We start from the raw sequence: 15,132 nt of genomic DNA on the forward strand, positions 1-15,132 counted from the left end.
ATAGGCACAATACTAGTAAATCACATGAAATTGGATCAATTCCGCATTATGTCCTGATCTGACCAAACTAGTTACTAGATCTAGTGGAGATTATGGCAAATGGAGATATGGATGGCGTTAGTCAGTAGACCAAACCCATTGGACGGATTTCTTGGGGTGATGTAGTGAGGAGTTGTCTACAATAAAATGAGGATGATGAAGCTTTTATTTGAGCTCTTATACATGGACATGTCACAACCGATGAGAGCATGTTCTACAAGAAGGAGCAAGAGTAAATGTAGGGAATTGTCAGAGAGGAAGTGGTAAGCTTGACGTGGAAAAGGAAGGGTTACCGGTAAGGGGAGCATTGGTCCTAACCAGTGTGAGTGCTAGACACTATTCGTTCGAGAGGCATGAGTTAAGTCCCCATACAGTTAGATAAAAGTCGGGTGAGCCCACTTTCTACCTAGTGTGAGTTTTATATTTTTTTTCCTAATAAACCTCTACCAGATGTGTCTTCAAGCGACTTCCTGCGCTCTCCCCATAGAGAGTACATGCCCTTTTGGCTACGCATTCATGTGTTTTGGGGAGTCAGGAGAGATAACTGGCTAATGTGTGTGGGTACAGCCTCACTCATCTCGGAGAGTTAAGGAAAATGTATCTTCCTACTGATGGCTAACTTGTGTGAGGCCAACTTAAAGGGGCTATTTACTTTGTTAAAATGAATGGGCCATTGTTGGATAGGCCATTAGTATCAGATCAGTGCCTGACTTTTGGCAAGTGAATGGGATAAATCTGCAATACCGAACACAGCCGGTACTAGAAGTATGGTGTAGGCAGTACACACCAGTGTGAACAATGAAGAGGACACTTCAGCTGAAAGAGCTCCACAGCCCCTTCAGACAGCTGAACAATGGGGGTACCAGTAGTTGGACCCCTACCCATCTAAAATTGATAGCCTACTTCATGTTTGAATGTGAGTTCTTACTGCCAGTATATTTGATTTTGAAAACATATTTTCCATGACAGGGGTCAGTAATACCTTTTTTTTAAGGTTCTCTCTATATTTGTGTGTATACGTTTTATATTTCCACATTTGTGTATATAGCTATATATATGTGTTTGTGTGTGTGTGTATATATATATATATACACGTTCACTCCCCAGTTAATCCATTTCTATAGTTTGGCAGTGGAGGACATATCAAGGTAAAATCAGAACAATGATGTCTTATTGTTATCAAGAACAGCCTGGAATCATCTACTTGTCGTCATTATTATGTCTTTGCTGGAGAAATATTTGTTGTCCCCTACGTTATAATTTTTTTCCTTTTCATGCCAGCTTCTCGATACAAAGGGTTAACCTTCATATTTCATTTCTAGTACTGAGAGCGTCTTATTCTATTGAAGAAGTTAAATATCACAATACAGATGAAGGTTAAAAGCAAAGCATTCCCTCAGGGATGGGGTGAGGAGGGAAATGAGGTCATTTTCTATTTTCTTGCTTTTGAAATATTAGCCGAGGTAGGACCTTGGGAGAGACTCTGTAGGACTTGCTAATAAGGGATGATGTAATAATGTCCATGATGTTCTTGCTGTGCCTAGGCAACATGCTGAGAATACAGATTGGTGTAAGTAATTTTGTCGGGTAGGTGGAAATTGTTATCTGCCCCTCTTCTTGATTTTTCTGTCAGCTTTTACTCTTCCAGTTTATTTATTACCCATTATTTATATAGCACCGACAAATCTTGACGAGCCATAGAGACAAAGCGCTCCTAACGGGGCTTAAAATCGAATTCTCTAATTTCAAGTACTAACTCGGTAAGCCTTCTTCATAGGAAGCTAAGTTAGAGTATGATTTTTGGGGAGTGAGGAAACTGAGTTACCCAGAGGAAGTGCACATGGATAACATGGAAACTATAACGCAGGAAAAGCAGAATAGGAAACTTTGATTTTAACTATTCAATATGCAGTAGATGCTGTTAAGATTCCGCTATTGGGAATGGCTATTAAAGTCCAAGGATGAGGACGGGAGGCCACCGCTGTAGCCACGTCCGTCTGCACGATGACAGAGGTTTTATTGTTGATAGTGAACTTTTTACAACCTTATTATATTTTACAACAGAAGCTTTTGTCTTTACAATTGGTGTAAAATATTTGAGTGTATTGTCATTTTGCCCTTATTGGATAAAAACACTACCCTAACATATACCAAAAATGAGACACTTCAGGATCAGAAGACTGCTCAGGTGGGGAGAAGCAATGAGCATGTGTTCAAAAGATTTTGGGGGCGATGAAAGTTTGGATTGCAAAAAATAATGAAAATGTTGGTGTTGGGAGTATGCAAAAATTGGGGTGAGCGCATGGAGTTGGTGAAGGAACAAGATTGGATAGAGGGAATGGCTCTGTGCTTTATTTAGAAATGATGCGCAACTCTCAAAGTCCGACCGGAGTACATGTTAAATATTAAGTGTAAGGCCATGGCCCCACTATCAGTATTTGGTCAGTATTCAGTCAGTATTTTTTCTCAGGAGTGGGAGCCAAAACCAGGAGTGGGTGATAAATGCTGAATTGGTGACTTGTTTCTATTATACCTTTTCAATGATTGTTCCTCACCTGGTTTTGGCTCCCACTCCTGAAAAAAAATACTGACTGAATACTGACCGAATACTGATAGTGGGGCCGTGGCCTAAAGGGGTTTTCTGTGAGTATCAGCTGTTTTTATTAATTTAACCAATGGCGTGCAAATTGCCTCTTCAGAGAAAAAGAGGACTTGAGCTCTATAGCGCCACCTATTGGAAGCAGCAATCCTACAAGTCACAATCAACCCTTTAACGAGTCGTGTAATATGAGTTCGGATAAAAGCCAAATCAGAATCTCAATTTGCAGACACGGTGTTTCGGGCTGTTGGCCCTCTGGCGTGAAAATACTGAAAAGGGGGACACCCTATTAAAACACGCGTGCACCATTTTATAAAAAGAGGGCATGACTTTATTCTTCCATGTTACAACTACCACTTGTGTTAATAAGGTGATCTTACATTTTCACAGACATTCCGATAAAAATGTTGGATATTGTAGGGATTTGTACTCACTGGGCCGCTTTGGAGGTAGGCACAGGTTCACACAGTGATGCAGTCCGCGGATTCAAACAAACTGGTGGTTTATTTAGTGTCCATACACCAGTGAGGAAACAAAAGTAACAGCCTTTTCCTGGCACAAAAAGGAATAACAGAACAAAGCTCAAAATAACAAGTCCATGCAGCACGGCCTCAGCCGTTTAAACAAAGTGCCTTCCTCTGCCTCCAGCAGAGTCTGAGCAGCACATGCAAGGTCTGCTCACCTTGCCCAACACACACAGACAGACTGAGACAGGCGCAGCTGTCTTAAATCAGCTTTCCAAGACCTGGACTGGAGGTAAGTGAGCAGCTGATCCCCCCCCCCCCCAGCTCTTTCAGCTGCTCGTAAAACCCGGCCCTGTAATCCGGGCCCATTAAATTCCTCTCAGCACTATGTGTGCTGGAGCCTGCTTCTCCGGGTCCTACATCACCGAAGCCTGGCACTTCGGTGACACATACCTCCCGTCCACGACCTGTCCAGCAGCCACCTTACAATCCCTTTATTATTGAATATGGATGATAGTTGACAGTACTTATGAAAGCTGGCGGTCACATCTACTGCAGGAGTTGTCACTTAGCTTTCCTACATAGATATAGGAACATGGATATAGAAAAGTGCATAAATTAGCATAATACATTCTCTGCTCTCATATTGTTACATAATTGGGCAGATTAGGAGTTTGGCTATCTGGGTAAGCCTGGAGACCCACAGCTCTGTGGTGCCGGATCATCTGACCCCCGAGGTTGTAAAAAATGTCAAATATAAATATAGGTATAGCGTATAGTCGGTTGTATGGGGGTAGAGTTCTAAAGAATGGAAAAGTACTAACCTGAATCTTAAAGGGATTTAGTTAGCAGGTTTTTGCTATGTAATCTGAGGACAGCATGAGGTAGGGGTTAAAACACAGATTTCAACGATGTGTCGCTTATCAGGAAGTGTGCTGTTGTTTATCCTATAATGAAGGTTTTATCACTAGGACATTATCTTTGCTGTGACTAGCTGGCCAAGGGAGCACTGGTCCGACTCTGCCCTTTCCTGTGATGAGCAGCTCACTGTCAATAGACTAGGCGGGATTAGCTTTCTCCGTTCCTCCTCGTGCTAAATCTAAGAGCTCTGTTTGTGTCACAACTGCTGCATCCAGTAATCTAAGTGATACATCATTGAATTAAGGGTCTCTTTGCCAACATCAGGCTGCTCTCAGATGGTGTAGCAAAAACCTGCTGACAGATTCCCTTTAAGTCAGTTAAACAAAGGGCAATAAAAAAATAATTATTATTTATTTATTTTACTTGTTCATATTGCGCCATTAATTCCACAGCGCTTTACAGACATCATGACTGTTACCAATGGGGCTCACAATCTACATTCCCTACCAGTATGTCATTGGAGTGTGGGAGAAAACAGTACCCAGGGGAAATCCACGCAAACACGGGGAGAACATACAAACTCTTTGCAGATGTTGTCCTTGGTAGGATTTGGACCCAGGTTCAAGGGCCGCAGACAGTTTGTCAGACGACCCCCAAACTCTGCATTCAAGCCGCAGTACACTCTGAGGACAGTGAAGCATGATGGTGCAAGCATCATGATATGGGCATGTTTCTCTTTCTATGGTGCCAGACCTATTTACTGCATGCCAGTGATCATGGACCAGTTTGCATATATTAAAAAAGTTGAAGAGGTCATGTTGCCTTACACTGAAGAGGATATGCCCTTGAAATGGGTGCTTCAACAAGACAACGACCCTAAACACACCAGCAAACAAGCAAAATCTTGGTTCCAGTCCAATAAAATTGAGGTCATGGAGTGGCCAGCCCAATCCCCGGACCTTAATCCGATAGAACACTTGTGGGGTGACATCAAAAATGCCATTTCTGAGGCAAAGCCAACAAATGGCAAAAAAAATTGTGGGATGTAGTGAAAGCATCCTGGGCTGGAATAACAGTTGACAGGTGCTAGAAGTTGGTTGACTCTATCCAACATAAATGTAAAGTAGTTCTAAAAACTGTGGTTATACAACTAAATATTAGGTTAGTGATTCACAGGAATGCTAAATCCTCAAAAAAAGAGTACATATTGTGAGTTTGTAAAGACAAATGCAGATACTGCTATTTCTTAGCGCAGCCCAATGTTCATTTTTTATTTTCTGTAAAGTAGTTAAAAACAATATACATTTCTCTTCATGTTTTGAATTAGAAAACAGTGTGCAATGTTCCCAATGCATGGAAATAAAAACTAGTATAAACATGTTGTGCTTAACTCATGTTTTTGAACACACTGCTATTATTTTGAACACTACTGTACAGAATAGAGAACTGTCATTCGGTAGACCGCTATCTCTCCCGAATCCTCTAAACACCGGAGCGCTCACTGTGCCGCTGGCTCCTGTGTTCTCTATGAGTGAGCCATCTCGTCAAGGGCAAAAGGATCGGCAGTCCAAAATTGGACATGCTGGATCTTCTCCACTGGTGTCATCTGTCCTGGGAGAGTCAGGAGGCTCCCATACACATTAGACTGTCACCAGTACTGGCAGGTTTGGCTGATGTTAATCTAATGTGTATGGGGGCTTAGGAAACCAATTCATCCATCTTGGATTAATATTAATTACCTAGTCAGCCAGTATTGAATTTAGTATCTTGTAATTTATCATTCATTTACTTTTTTTTTTTTTAATTTTTCACATATTTTTAGTTTATGTGAACTGCAGAAAAGTCTTATAAGCGACAGCGGATTTATGAAATAATTGCCTATATATCTAATGTTAATCAAAGATTGATTTTCACTTAAAAAAGCAGGATTTCAGTTAAGGTCCTGACCACATGTTGAGCATCGCTGTACACGGGTTCTTCAATTTTATAAGCCAATTACGGACTAATATGGAACATGTTTTTCTGTCTGATTTAGGAACTGGAAAACGTTAAAAGAATACAGAAACAGTCTGTAAGCAATCAAAGTGCTACCGAGGTTCGCCTGAACAGAGCCATGGAGGAAACCGATAGATACAAGACGGAACTCAATAAACTAAAGCAAAGTAACAAGGTATTTTAATTGAATTTAGGCCTTATGATTCCATACATCATGGATATTGTTTCCTGGGTCAGATAAGATGCATTCGTACAATATCTTGACCAACATCAAATATTTATAGATGAAATATACAATGCAGTTATTGTTTCAAAGTGAAATATTATCAGTTTTGATCTTTGTGCACAATGTAAATGTTTGCAACTTTCTAATAAACATCTAATATGCCATTTATATCCAGAGATTGAAAAAAACAGTACCGACCTGTCAGTGATGACAGCCCTGCACAATACAGACCTATGTCACTGATGACAGCCCTGCAGAGTACAGACCTATGTCTATGATGACAGCTGTGCACAGTACAGACCTATGTCTATGATGATAGCCCTTCACAGTACAGACCTATGTCTATGATGACAGCCCAGTACAGTACAGACCTATGTCTATGATGACAGCCCAGTACAGTACAGACCTATGTCTATGATGACAGCCCTTCACAGTACAGACCTGTGTCTATGATGATAGCCCAGTACAGTACAGACCTATGTCTATGATGATAGCCCAGTACAGTACAGACCTATGTCTATGATGACAGCCCTTCACAGTTCAGACCTATGTCTATGATGACAGCCCTGTACAGTACAGATCTATGTCTATGATGACAGCCCTGTACAGTACAGATCTATGTCTATGATGACAGCCCTGCACAGTACAGACCTATGTCTGTGATGACAGCCCTGCACAGTACAGACCTATGTCTATGATGACAGCCCTGCACAGTACAGACCTATGTCTATGATGACAGCCCTGCACAGTACAGACCTATGTCTATGGTGACAGCCCTGCACAGTACAGACCAATGACTATGATGACAGCCCTGCACAGTACAGACCTATGTCTATGATGACAGCCCTTCACAGTACAGACTTATGTCTATGATGACAGTCGTGTACAGTACAGACCTATGTCTTTGATGACAGCTGTGTACAGTACAGACCTATGTCTATGATGACAGCCCTTCACAGTACAGACCTATGTCTATGATGACAGCCCTTCACAGTACAGACCTATGTCTATGATGACAGCCCTGTACAGTACAGACCTATGTCTATGATGACACCCCTGCACAGTATAGACCTGTGTCTATGATGACAGCCCTGCACAGTACAGACCTATGTCTATGATGACAGCCCTGCACAGTACAGACCTATGTCTATGACAGCCCTGCACAGTACAGGCCTATGTCTATGAAGACAACTCTGCACAGTACAGACCAATGTCTATGACAGCCCTGCACAGTACAGACCTATGTCTATGATTACAACTCTGCACAGTACAGACCTATGTCTATGATGACAACTCTGCACAGTACAGACCAATGTCTATGACAGCCCTGCACAGTACAGACCTATGTCTATGATGACAACTCTGCACAGTACAGACCTACTGTATGTCAATGATGATAGCCCTGCACAGCATGTTGCCATTATATATCAAATGCCTAGTTGTGCTTACAGGTTGATACAATTTAAACATCCTATGGTAAGGATCTGCAATCTTTGGCACTCCAGCTTTTGTGAAACCACAACACCCATCATTCCTTGACAGTGACAGGCTCTCAGGGAGCTGTCAGACATGTTTGGAGTTTGGAGCTGGAGTGCCAAAGGTTGTTGATGCATTGTCTAAGGCATGTGCCACCTACATCTTTGTTCACACTGACATCATAGTTTGTGTTTAACGAAGATTTGTAATGGATCTGCTCTGATGTGCAGTAATACATGCTTTTCTGGCAGTCAAAAACAAAGTGCATTTGAGGGAAGAGAACTGAAGTTATTTAAAGGTATTATCTGTTTTCAGAAAATCTCCGACCCTGTTTGGACCATGCGGTGTCCGCATGGGCCAAACAGCTCAGACAGGGCATCCTAGCAGGCGCCTCCCCGGACGATCTGGCCGACTTAGCTGATCAGATCGGCCACACCGGAAAATATCTACTTACTGCGTCCCTCGACTCCGCTGCATGCTCAGCCTGGGTTTCCAGTAATCTCTTTGCCTTACGTAGAATTCTTTGGCTTAAAGCCTGGAACGCCGACCCGGCTTCCAAAAGATCTCTAACTAATCTTCCTTTTTAAGGTTCTAGGCTGTTTGGATCCAAGCTAGATCAGATCATCTCCGATGCTACTGGGGGTAAGAGCACCTCTCTCCCCCAGCCCAGACCCAAACGCCCTTTTCCTAGGAGACTCCCCCTTCAATTCCGGTCCTTTCGTCAGTTCGCTCAACCGAACCCCTCCTCTCAACAGGACCGTACTCCAGCACAGCGGGACAGTCGTAGACCTTCCTTTAGGCCCACGCCTAACTGGCGCCCAAAGAGTCGCTCCTCCAAGTCCTCTGGATCACGATCACGATCCAACAGGTTTTCCTCAACATGACGGGTCACTCCCACCTGGGACTTCTCCCAGGGTGGGCGGCTGTCTCCTTCTGTTCACAGATTCTTGGCTCCCGGCAATAGAAGATGCCTGGGTAAAAGAAATTGTGACTTCCGGCTACAAAATCGAGTTCGATTCCAGCCCACGATCACGCTTTCTCAGGTCCCGCCCCCCACAACCATCTCTGCTTCCCGGTTTCCTCCAAGCCATCACCTCTCTTCTGTGCTCAGGAGTCATAGTCCCTATTCCCGTTCAGGAAAGGTTTTCCGGTTTTTACTCAAATCTTTTCATCGTCCCAAAAAAGGACGGCTCACTACGTCCGATTCTGGACCTCAAACAGCTAAACTGACATGTACGCATCCGACAGTTCAGGATGGAGTCCCTCAGGTCGGTAATCGCCTCGATGGAGGCCGGGGAATATCTATGTTCAGTGTACATTCAGGATGCATACCTTCACATCCCAATCTGCGCGTCACATCAGAAGTTCCTACGCTTTTCCTTCAAGAACGCTCATTACCAGTTCACTGCCCTCCCCTTCGGCCTCGCCACAGCCCCAAGGGTTTTCACAAAGGTGATGGCGACAGTTATGGCCATTCTTCGAACAAGGGGAATTGTAATCATCCCCTACCTCAACGACCTATTAATCAAGGGCCCCACGTTCAAGGACTGTCTCCACAGCCTCCAGATCACCTTGAACACTCTCTCCCGGTTAGGCTGGCTGATCAACACGGACAAATCCTCCCTGGTCGCATCCCAAAGCCTAACCTTCCTAGGGATGCAGTTCGACACGACCCGTGCCCGGGTCCTCCTTCCGAGGGAAAAGATAAACTCCCTACGACAAGCAATCCACATCCTCTCTGACCCAGGTCCACACTCCCTTCGCCTATGCATGAGAGTCCTGGGAAAGATGGTAGCTTCAATGGAGGCAGTTCCGTTTGCCTAGTTCCATACCCGGTCTCTTCAACTAGCCCTTCTCTCAGCTTGGGACAAGAATCCGTCATCTCTAGATCGACGCATCAAGTTACCTCGTCAAGTAAGACAGTCGCTAACCTGGTGGTCCCGCCCTTCTTCCTTCAGACCCGGGAGATCATTCCTTCCGCTTCGCTGGCAGTGGTCACGACCGATGCCAGTCTCATCGGTTGGAGGGCAGTTTTTCTACAACGCACGGTCCAGGGCCGGTGGAGGCCCCACGAAGTCTCCCTTCCCATCAACATTCTGGAGATAAAGGTGATTTACCTGGCGTTGCGTCACTGGCAGAAGATCCTGGCAGGGTCCCCAGTCCGGGTACAATCGGACAATGCCACGGCCGTGGCATACATAATCCATCAGGGAGGAACGCGCAGCAAGCCCGTTTTAAAAGAGGTGGCAAGAGTGCTACTTTGGGCCAAGAAGACGGTCCCGGCAATCTCAGCAGTCCACATTCCAGGGGTCGACAATTGGGCGGCCGACTTCCTCAGTCGGCAGGGCCTCGCCTCAGGAGAATGGTCTCTCCATCCCGAGGTGTTTCACCAAATCTGCTTGTGGTGGGGCACGCCGGACGTCGACCTCATGGCGTCCCGGTTAAACCACAAGGTCCCGTCCTTTGTAGCTCGGTCCCGCGATCCACTAGCAATCGCTCAGGACGCGCTAGTCATATCATGGTCACAGTTCCAACTGCCCTATCTCTTTCCACCTCTACCTTTGATCCCTCGAGTCATCAAAAAGGTCAAGACAGAGGGAGTACCAGTTCTCCTAGTAGCCCCAGATTGGCCCAGACGCGTCTGGTACGCAGATCTGGTAAATCTGCTTGTCGACTCCCCCTGGAGACTACCAGACCGTCCGGACCTCCTCTCTCAGGGTCCTATTCTTCATCAGAGTTCTCGTTCTCTGAATTTAATGGTATGGCCGTTGAGGCCGCGGTGTTGAAGACGGCGGGCTTTACTGACAATGTCATTCAGACCCTAATTAACGCCAGAAAACCTGCTACCTCGCGCATATACCACAGAACTTGGAGAGCCTTTTTTCGTCACTGCGAACAAGATCAACTGACTCCTATGTCCTTTTCTTTGTCAGTCATTTTGGCTTTTCTTCAGTCTGGCCTAGAGGCGGGACTATCTCTCAGCACTCTCAAGGGCCAAGTTTCGGCCTTGTCCATTCTATTCCAACGTAACTTAGCTAGCCGTCCTCAGGTCAGGACCTTTCTACAAGGGGTGGCCCACCTGGCGCCCCCCTATCGCCCTCCAGTGGAACCATGGGACCTTAATATGGTCCTAAGCGTCCTACAACAGCCTCCTTTTGAACCCCTTCAGGACATTCCAGCCTCTCTCCTTTCCTGGAAGGTGGCTTTTCTGGTGGCTGTTACCTCTATTAGAAGGGTCGCAGAACTCGCAGCCCTCTCTTGTCGGTCGCCTTTTCTGGTATTCCATCAAGACAAGGTAGTGCTCAGGCCGTTGCCTTCCTTTTTGCCAAAAGTGGTTTCCGCTTTTCACATTAATGAGGACATCGTTTTGCCTTCCCTTTGCCCTGCTCCAGTGCATCCACGGGAGAAGTCTCTGCACAAACTGGACCTGGTCAGAGCTCTACGTGTGTACCTTTCCAGAACTGCCTCCCTTCGGCGCTCGGATGCCCTTTTTGTCATCCCTGAGGGGCATCGCAAGGGTCTCCCTGCTTCCAAGTCAACCATCGCCCGTTGGATACGTTCGACCATCTTGGAGGCACATCGCATCTCGGGCAAACCTCCCCCTCCCGGAGTAAGGGCTCACTCCACCAGGGCGGTGGGGGCCTCTTGGGCGGTTCGCCATCAGGCTTCGGCCTCTCAAATCTGCAAGGCTGCAACGTGGTCTTCTCTTCACACCTTTTCAAGGTTTTACAAGGTCCACACTTATTCTTCGGCTGATGCCAGTCTTGGACGGAAGGTCCTGCAGGTGGCAGTTGCCGAAGTCTGACCTAGTCTGTGACTATCTTCTGTTCTCCCACCCAAGGGACTGCTTTGGGACGTCCCATGGTCCTGTGTCCCCCAATGAAGCGATAAAGAAAGAGGGATTTTTGGTACTCACCGTAAAATCTCTTTCTTGGAGCCTTCATTGGGGGACACAGCACCCTCCCTGTGTTTGGACCTATGTCCTGTTGGCCCTGTTGGGCATCTCATTTAGTTTTTCATGATTGTGCCCCGTTGGGCATTACATAGTTGTTTTTTATTGTGTTTCTCCTACTGCTCTAGCCACTAACTGGTGAGCTTGGTGCCTGTAGGTGGGTGTATACTGTGGAGGAGGAGCTATTTTCCTTTTTTTGCATAGTGTCAACCTCCTAGCGACAGCAGCATACACCCATGGTCCTGTGTCCCCCAATGAAGGCTCCAAGAAAGAGATTTTACGGTGAGTACCAAAAATCCCTCGTTTTGCAAGCTGCATACCTGCAATATCATTTGGTTGTTTTAGCTTTTGACAGAGATTTTCTGTGAGGGGACAATCCCTTTAATTCAACTGAAGAAAAGAGGCTGAATCTGTTGTCTCTAGCTGCTGCAATGCAAGGCCAACACATTTATTATAATTTATGCCACAAAGTTAGCAAAATATAGTCCAGTCCATAAGTGGGGTACATTATTTACTCTAGCTCGTGGCAACTGAAAGATGTACTAGATTTATTACGAAGCAAATGTCTCTTAAAAGGAATGCTAGAGCATTTTTTTCAAAATGAAAAGGGTGAAGTGGTCAAAAATGATGTTGAGAAGGCCGAACTTTTAAATTCCTATTTTGCATTTGTGTTGTCTAAGAAAGCAAATGTTACATCAACTGATCTTCACTGTGCTATCAAAGGAAGAAAAGAATCCACACTATCTAAACAGAGAGGTGGTGAGGGAACACTTAGGTAATTTAAATGAATTTAAATCACCTGGTCCAGATGAATTACATTGTAGGGTACTGAAAGAGATAGCAGAGAAAATTGCAGAATCACTAGCCAGAATCTGAAAATTCCAGGACAACAGGAGAAGTCCTAGAAGATTGGAGAAGGGCGAATGTTGTCCCTATCTTTAAAAAACAGGAAAGAAGATGAAGCCATTAAATTACAGGCCAGTGAGCCTTACTTCTGTACCAGGAAAGATCTTTGAACAAATTATTAAACAGCATTAAACAGTAAGTACTTGAATAAGAATACAGTAATTAACCAGAGCCAGCATGGGTTAGTAGCAAACAAGTCATGCCAGACTAATCCAATTTCCTTCTATGATGGAATCATTGACTGGGTGGATCAGGGAAATGCTGTAGATATGATATATCTTGACTTCAGGAAAGCATTTGATAAAGTATCTCATGCTATCCTTATTGAAAAAATGACCCAGTATGGGATTGACAAGGCTACGGTTAGATGGATTCATAACTGGCTCAGTGATCGTACTCAAAGAGTGGTAATAAATGGTTGAACATCCAATTGTAAGAGTATTTCAAGTGGGGTACCACAAGGCTCTATCCCGGCCCCAGTGTTGTTCAACATTTTTATAAATGATCTAGATAACTGAAGGTAAACTAATCAAATTTACAGACAATGCAAAGCTAGGAGGGATAGCTAATGCTAGAGAAGACAGAGAAAGGATTCAAAAGGATCTAGATAAGCTTGAACAATGAGCAGCAACGGTATTTAACAGGGTGAAATGCAAGAAAAATGGGCAAGAAAAACGACAATGACATCTACAGTATGCGAGGAATACAACTAAGCAACAGCAGATGTAAAAAAAAAAAAAAAGACTTGGGTATACTAATAGATCACAGACTCCACATGAGTCAACAGTGTGATGCAGCAGCAAAAAAGAAAAACACAGTTCTGCGATGTATTAAGAGAAGCATAGAGTCTAGATCACGTGAAGTAATTATCCCCCTCTATTGCTCGTTGCTCAGACCTCATCTGGAATACTGTGTCTAGTTCTGGGCACCACATTTAAAAAAAAAGACGTAAAAAAACTGGAGCAAGTTCAGAGAAGAGCTACCAGGATGGTGAGCAGACTGCAAACTATGTCCTACGAGGAACGGTTAAAGAATCTGGGAGTGTTTAGCTTGCAAAAAAAGAAGGCTAAGAAGAGACTTAATAGCTGTTTACAAATATCTGAAGGGATGTCACAGTGTAGAGGGATCATCCTGATTCTCTTTAGCACATGGAAACACGAGAAGCAATGGAATGAAACTGAAAGGGAGACTATTCAGATTAGATATTAGAAAAAACTTTTTCACGATGAGGTTGAGTGAAACAGGCTGCCACGAGAAGTGGTGAGTTCTCCTTCAATGGAAGTCTTTAAACAGAGGCTGGACAGATATCTGTCTGAGATGGTTTAGTGAATCCTGCACTGAGCAGGAGATTGGACACTATGACCCTGGAAGTCCCTTCCAACTAACATTCTATGATTTTTTTAATCTGTTAGCAGGTTTTTATGATTTTAATCTGAGAGTAGCGTCATATAGAGCAAGTGAGCCCGATTCCAGAGTTATGTCACTTAATAGGCAGTGTGATGTAGTTTCTATACAATCAATGTTTTATCAGCAGGAGCTTATCACTGCCTGACTAGGTCACACGTGTACAGCAGTCAGGCTTATCTGTCTAATCCCACCCCCACCACTGATTGGCAGCTTGCAGTGTGGGTGGGGTTATCACAGCTCTACATTCTGACCACTGCAAAACACCAGGCAGTCTAGTAAGTGATAAATCACTGGAAACAGGGTCACTGCCCCTACGTCATGGTGCTCTCAGATTGCATAGCAAAAACCTGCTGACTGATTCCCTTTAGTGAATTTATTGTAACAGAGTCTTCATCAAGACAGGTATAAAAATGCTCTTCCTGTATTGGAAGTTGCACAACTATTCATTAAACAGTGATTCAGCTTAAGTTGCATAAAATGTTAAACGTAAAAGGCCATTGTAATCACTAATGCAGCATATTTCATTTTACGCCTTGATATACAGTAGTGTTCAAAATAATAGCAGTCCAATATGACTAACCAGATTAATCACTGTTTTTGGTATAAATTATATTACCACATGTCAAACAATTTATCAGTTGGTGCCGTAGATTCTAAGAAAACCAACAGACTCAGCATTCATGATCTGCATGTTTTTGAGTCTGTGTATTTGAATAATTAATTGAATGGCGGTGTGTTCAAAATAATAGCAGTGTGGAGTTCACTTAGTGAGGTCAATCATTCTGTGATGAAACAGGTGTGAATCAGGTGGCCCTTATTTAAGGGTGAAGCCAGCACATGTTGTAAATGCATTTCTCCTTGAAAGCCTGAGAAATATGGGTCGTTCGAGACATTATTCAGAAGAACAGCGTACTTTGATTAAAAAGTCGATTGGAGACGGTAAACTTATAAAGAAATGCAGACAATGATAGGCTGTTCAGATGAAATGATCTCCAATGCTTTAAAATGGAAAGCAAAACCAGAGGGACATGGAAGAAAAAGAAAGACTACCATTCGAATGGATAGAAGAATAGCCAGAATGGCAAAGGCTCAGCCAATGATCAGCTCCAGGATGATCAAAGACAGTCTTAAATTAAGTGTGAGTACTGTGACAGTTAGAAGACTCTTGTGTGAAGCTAGTCTCTTAGCAAGAAGTCCCTGCAAAGTC

The 15,132-nt window shown here is 44.0% G+C and overlaps 1 protein-coding gene across 1 annotated transcript in view; it reads left to right on the forward strand.

Annotated features, from left to right (window-relative positions):
• The window catches only part of TEX9 (testis expressed 9), a 77,545-nt gene that overhangs the window by 52,443 nt on the left and 9,970 nt on the right, over nucleotides 1–15,132 (forward strand). The window contains exon 10 of the mRNA XM_073650810.1: nucleotides 5,999–6,133. Within this exon, the coding sequence (XP_073506911.1) occupies nucleotides 5,999–6,133 (135 nt within the window). The remainder of the gene's footprint in view (nucleotides 1–5,998; nucleotides 6,134–15,132) is intronic.

This window comes from Phyllobates terribilis, unplaced genomic scaffold (genome assembly GCF_046119375.1).
Source record: "Phyllobates terribilis strain yellow unplaced genomic scaffold, ASM4611937v1 Scaffold_11__3_contigs__length_659146591, whole genome shotgun sequence".
Taxonomy (NCBI): Eukaryota; Metazoa; Chordata; class Amphibia; order Anura; family Dendrobatidae; genus Phyllobates; species Phyllobates terribilis.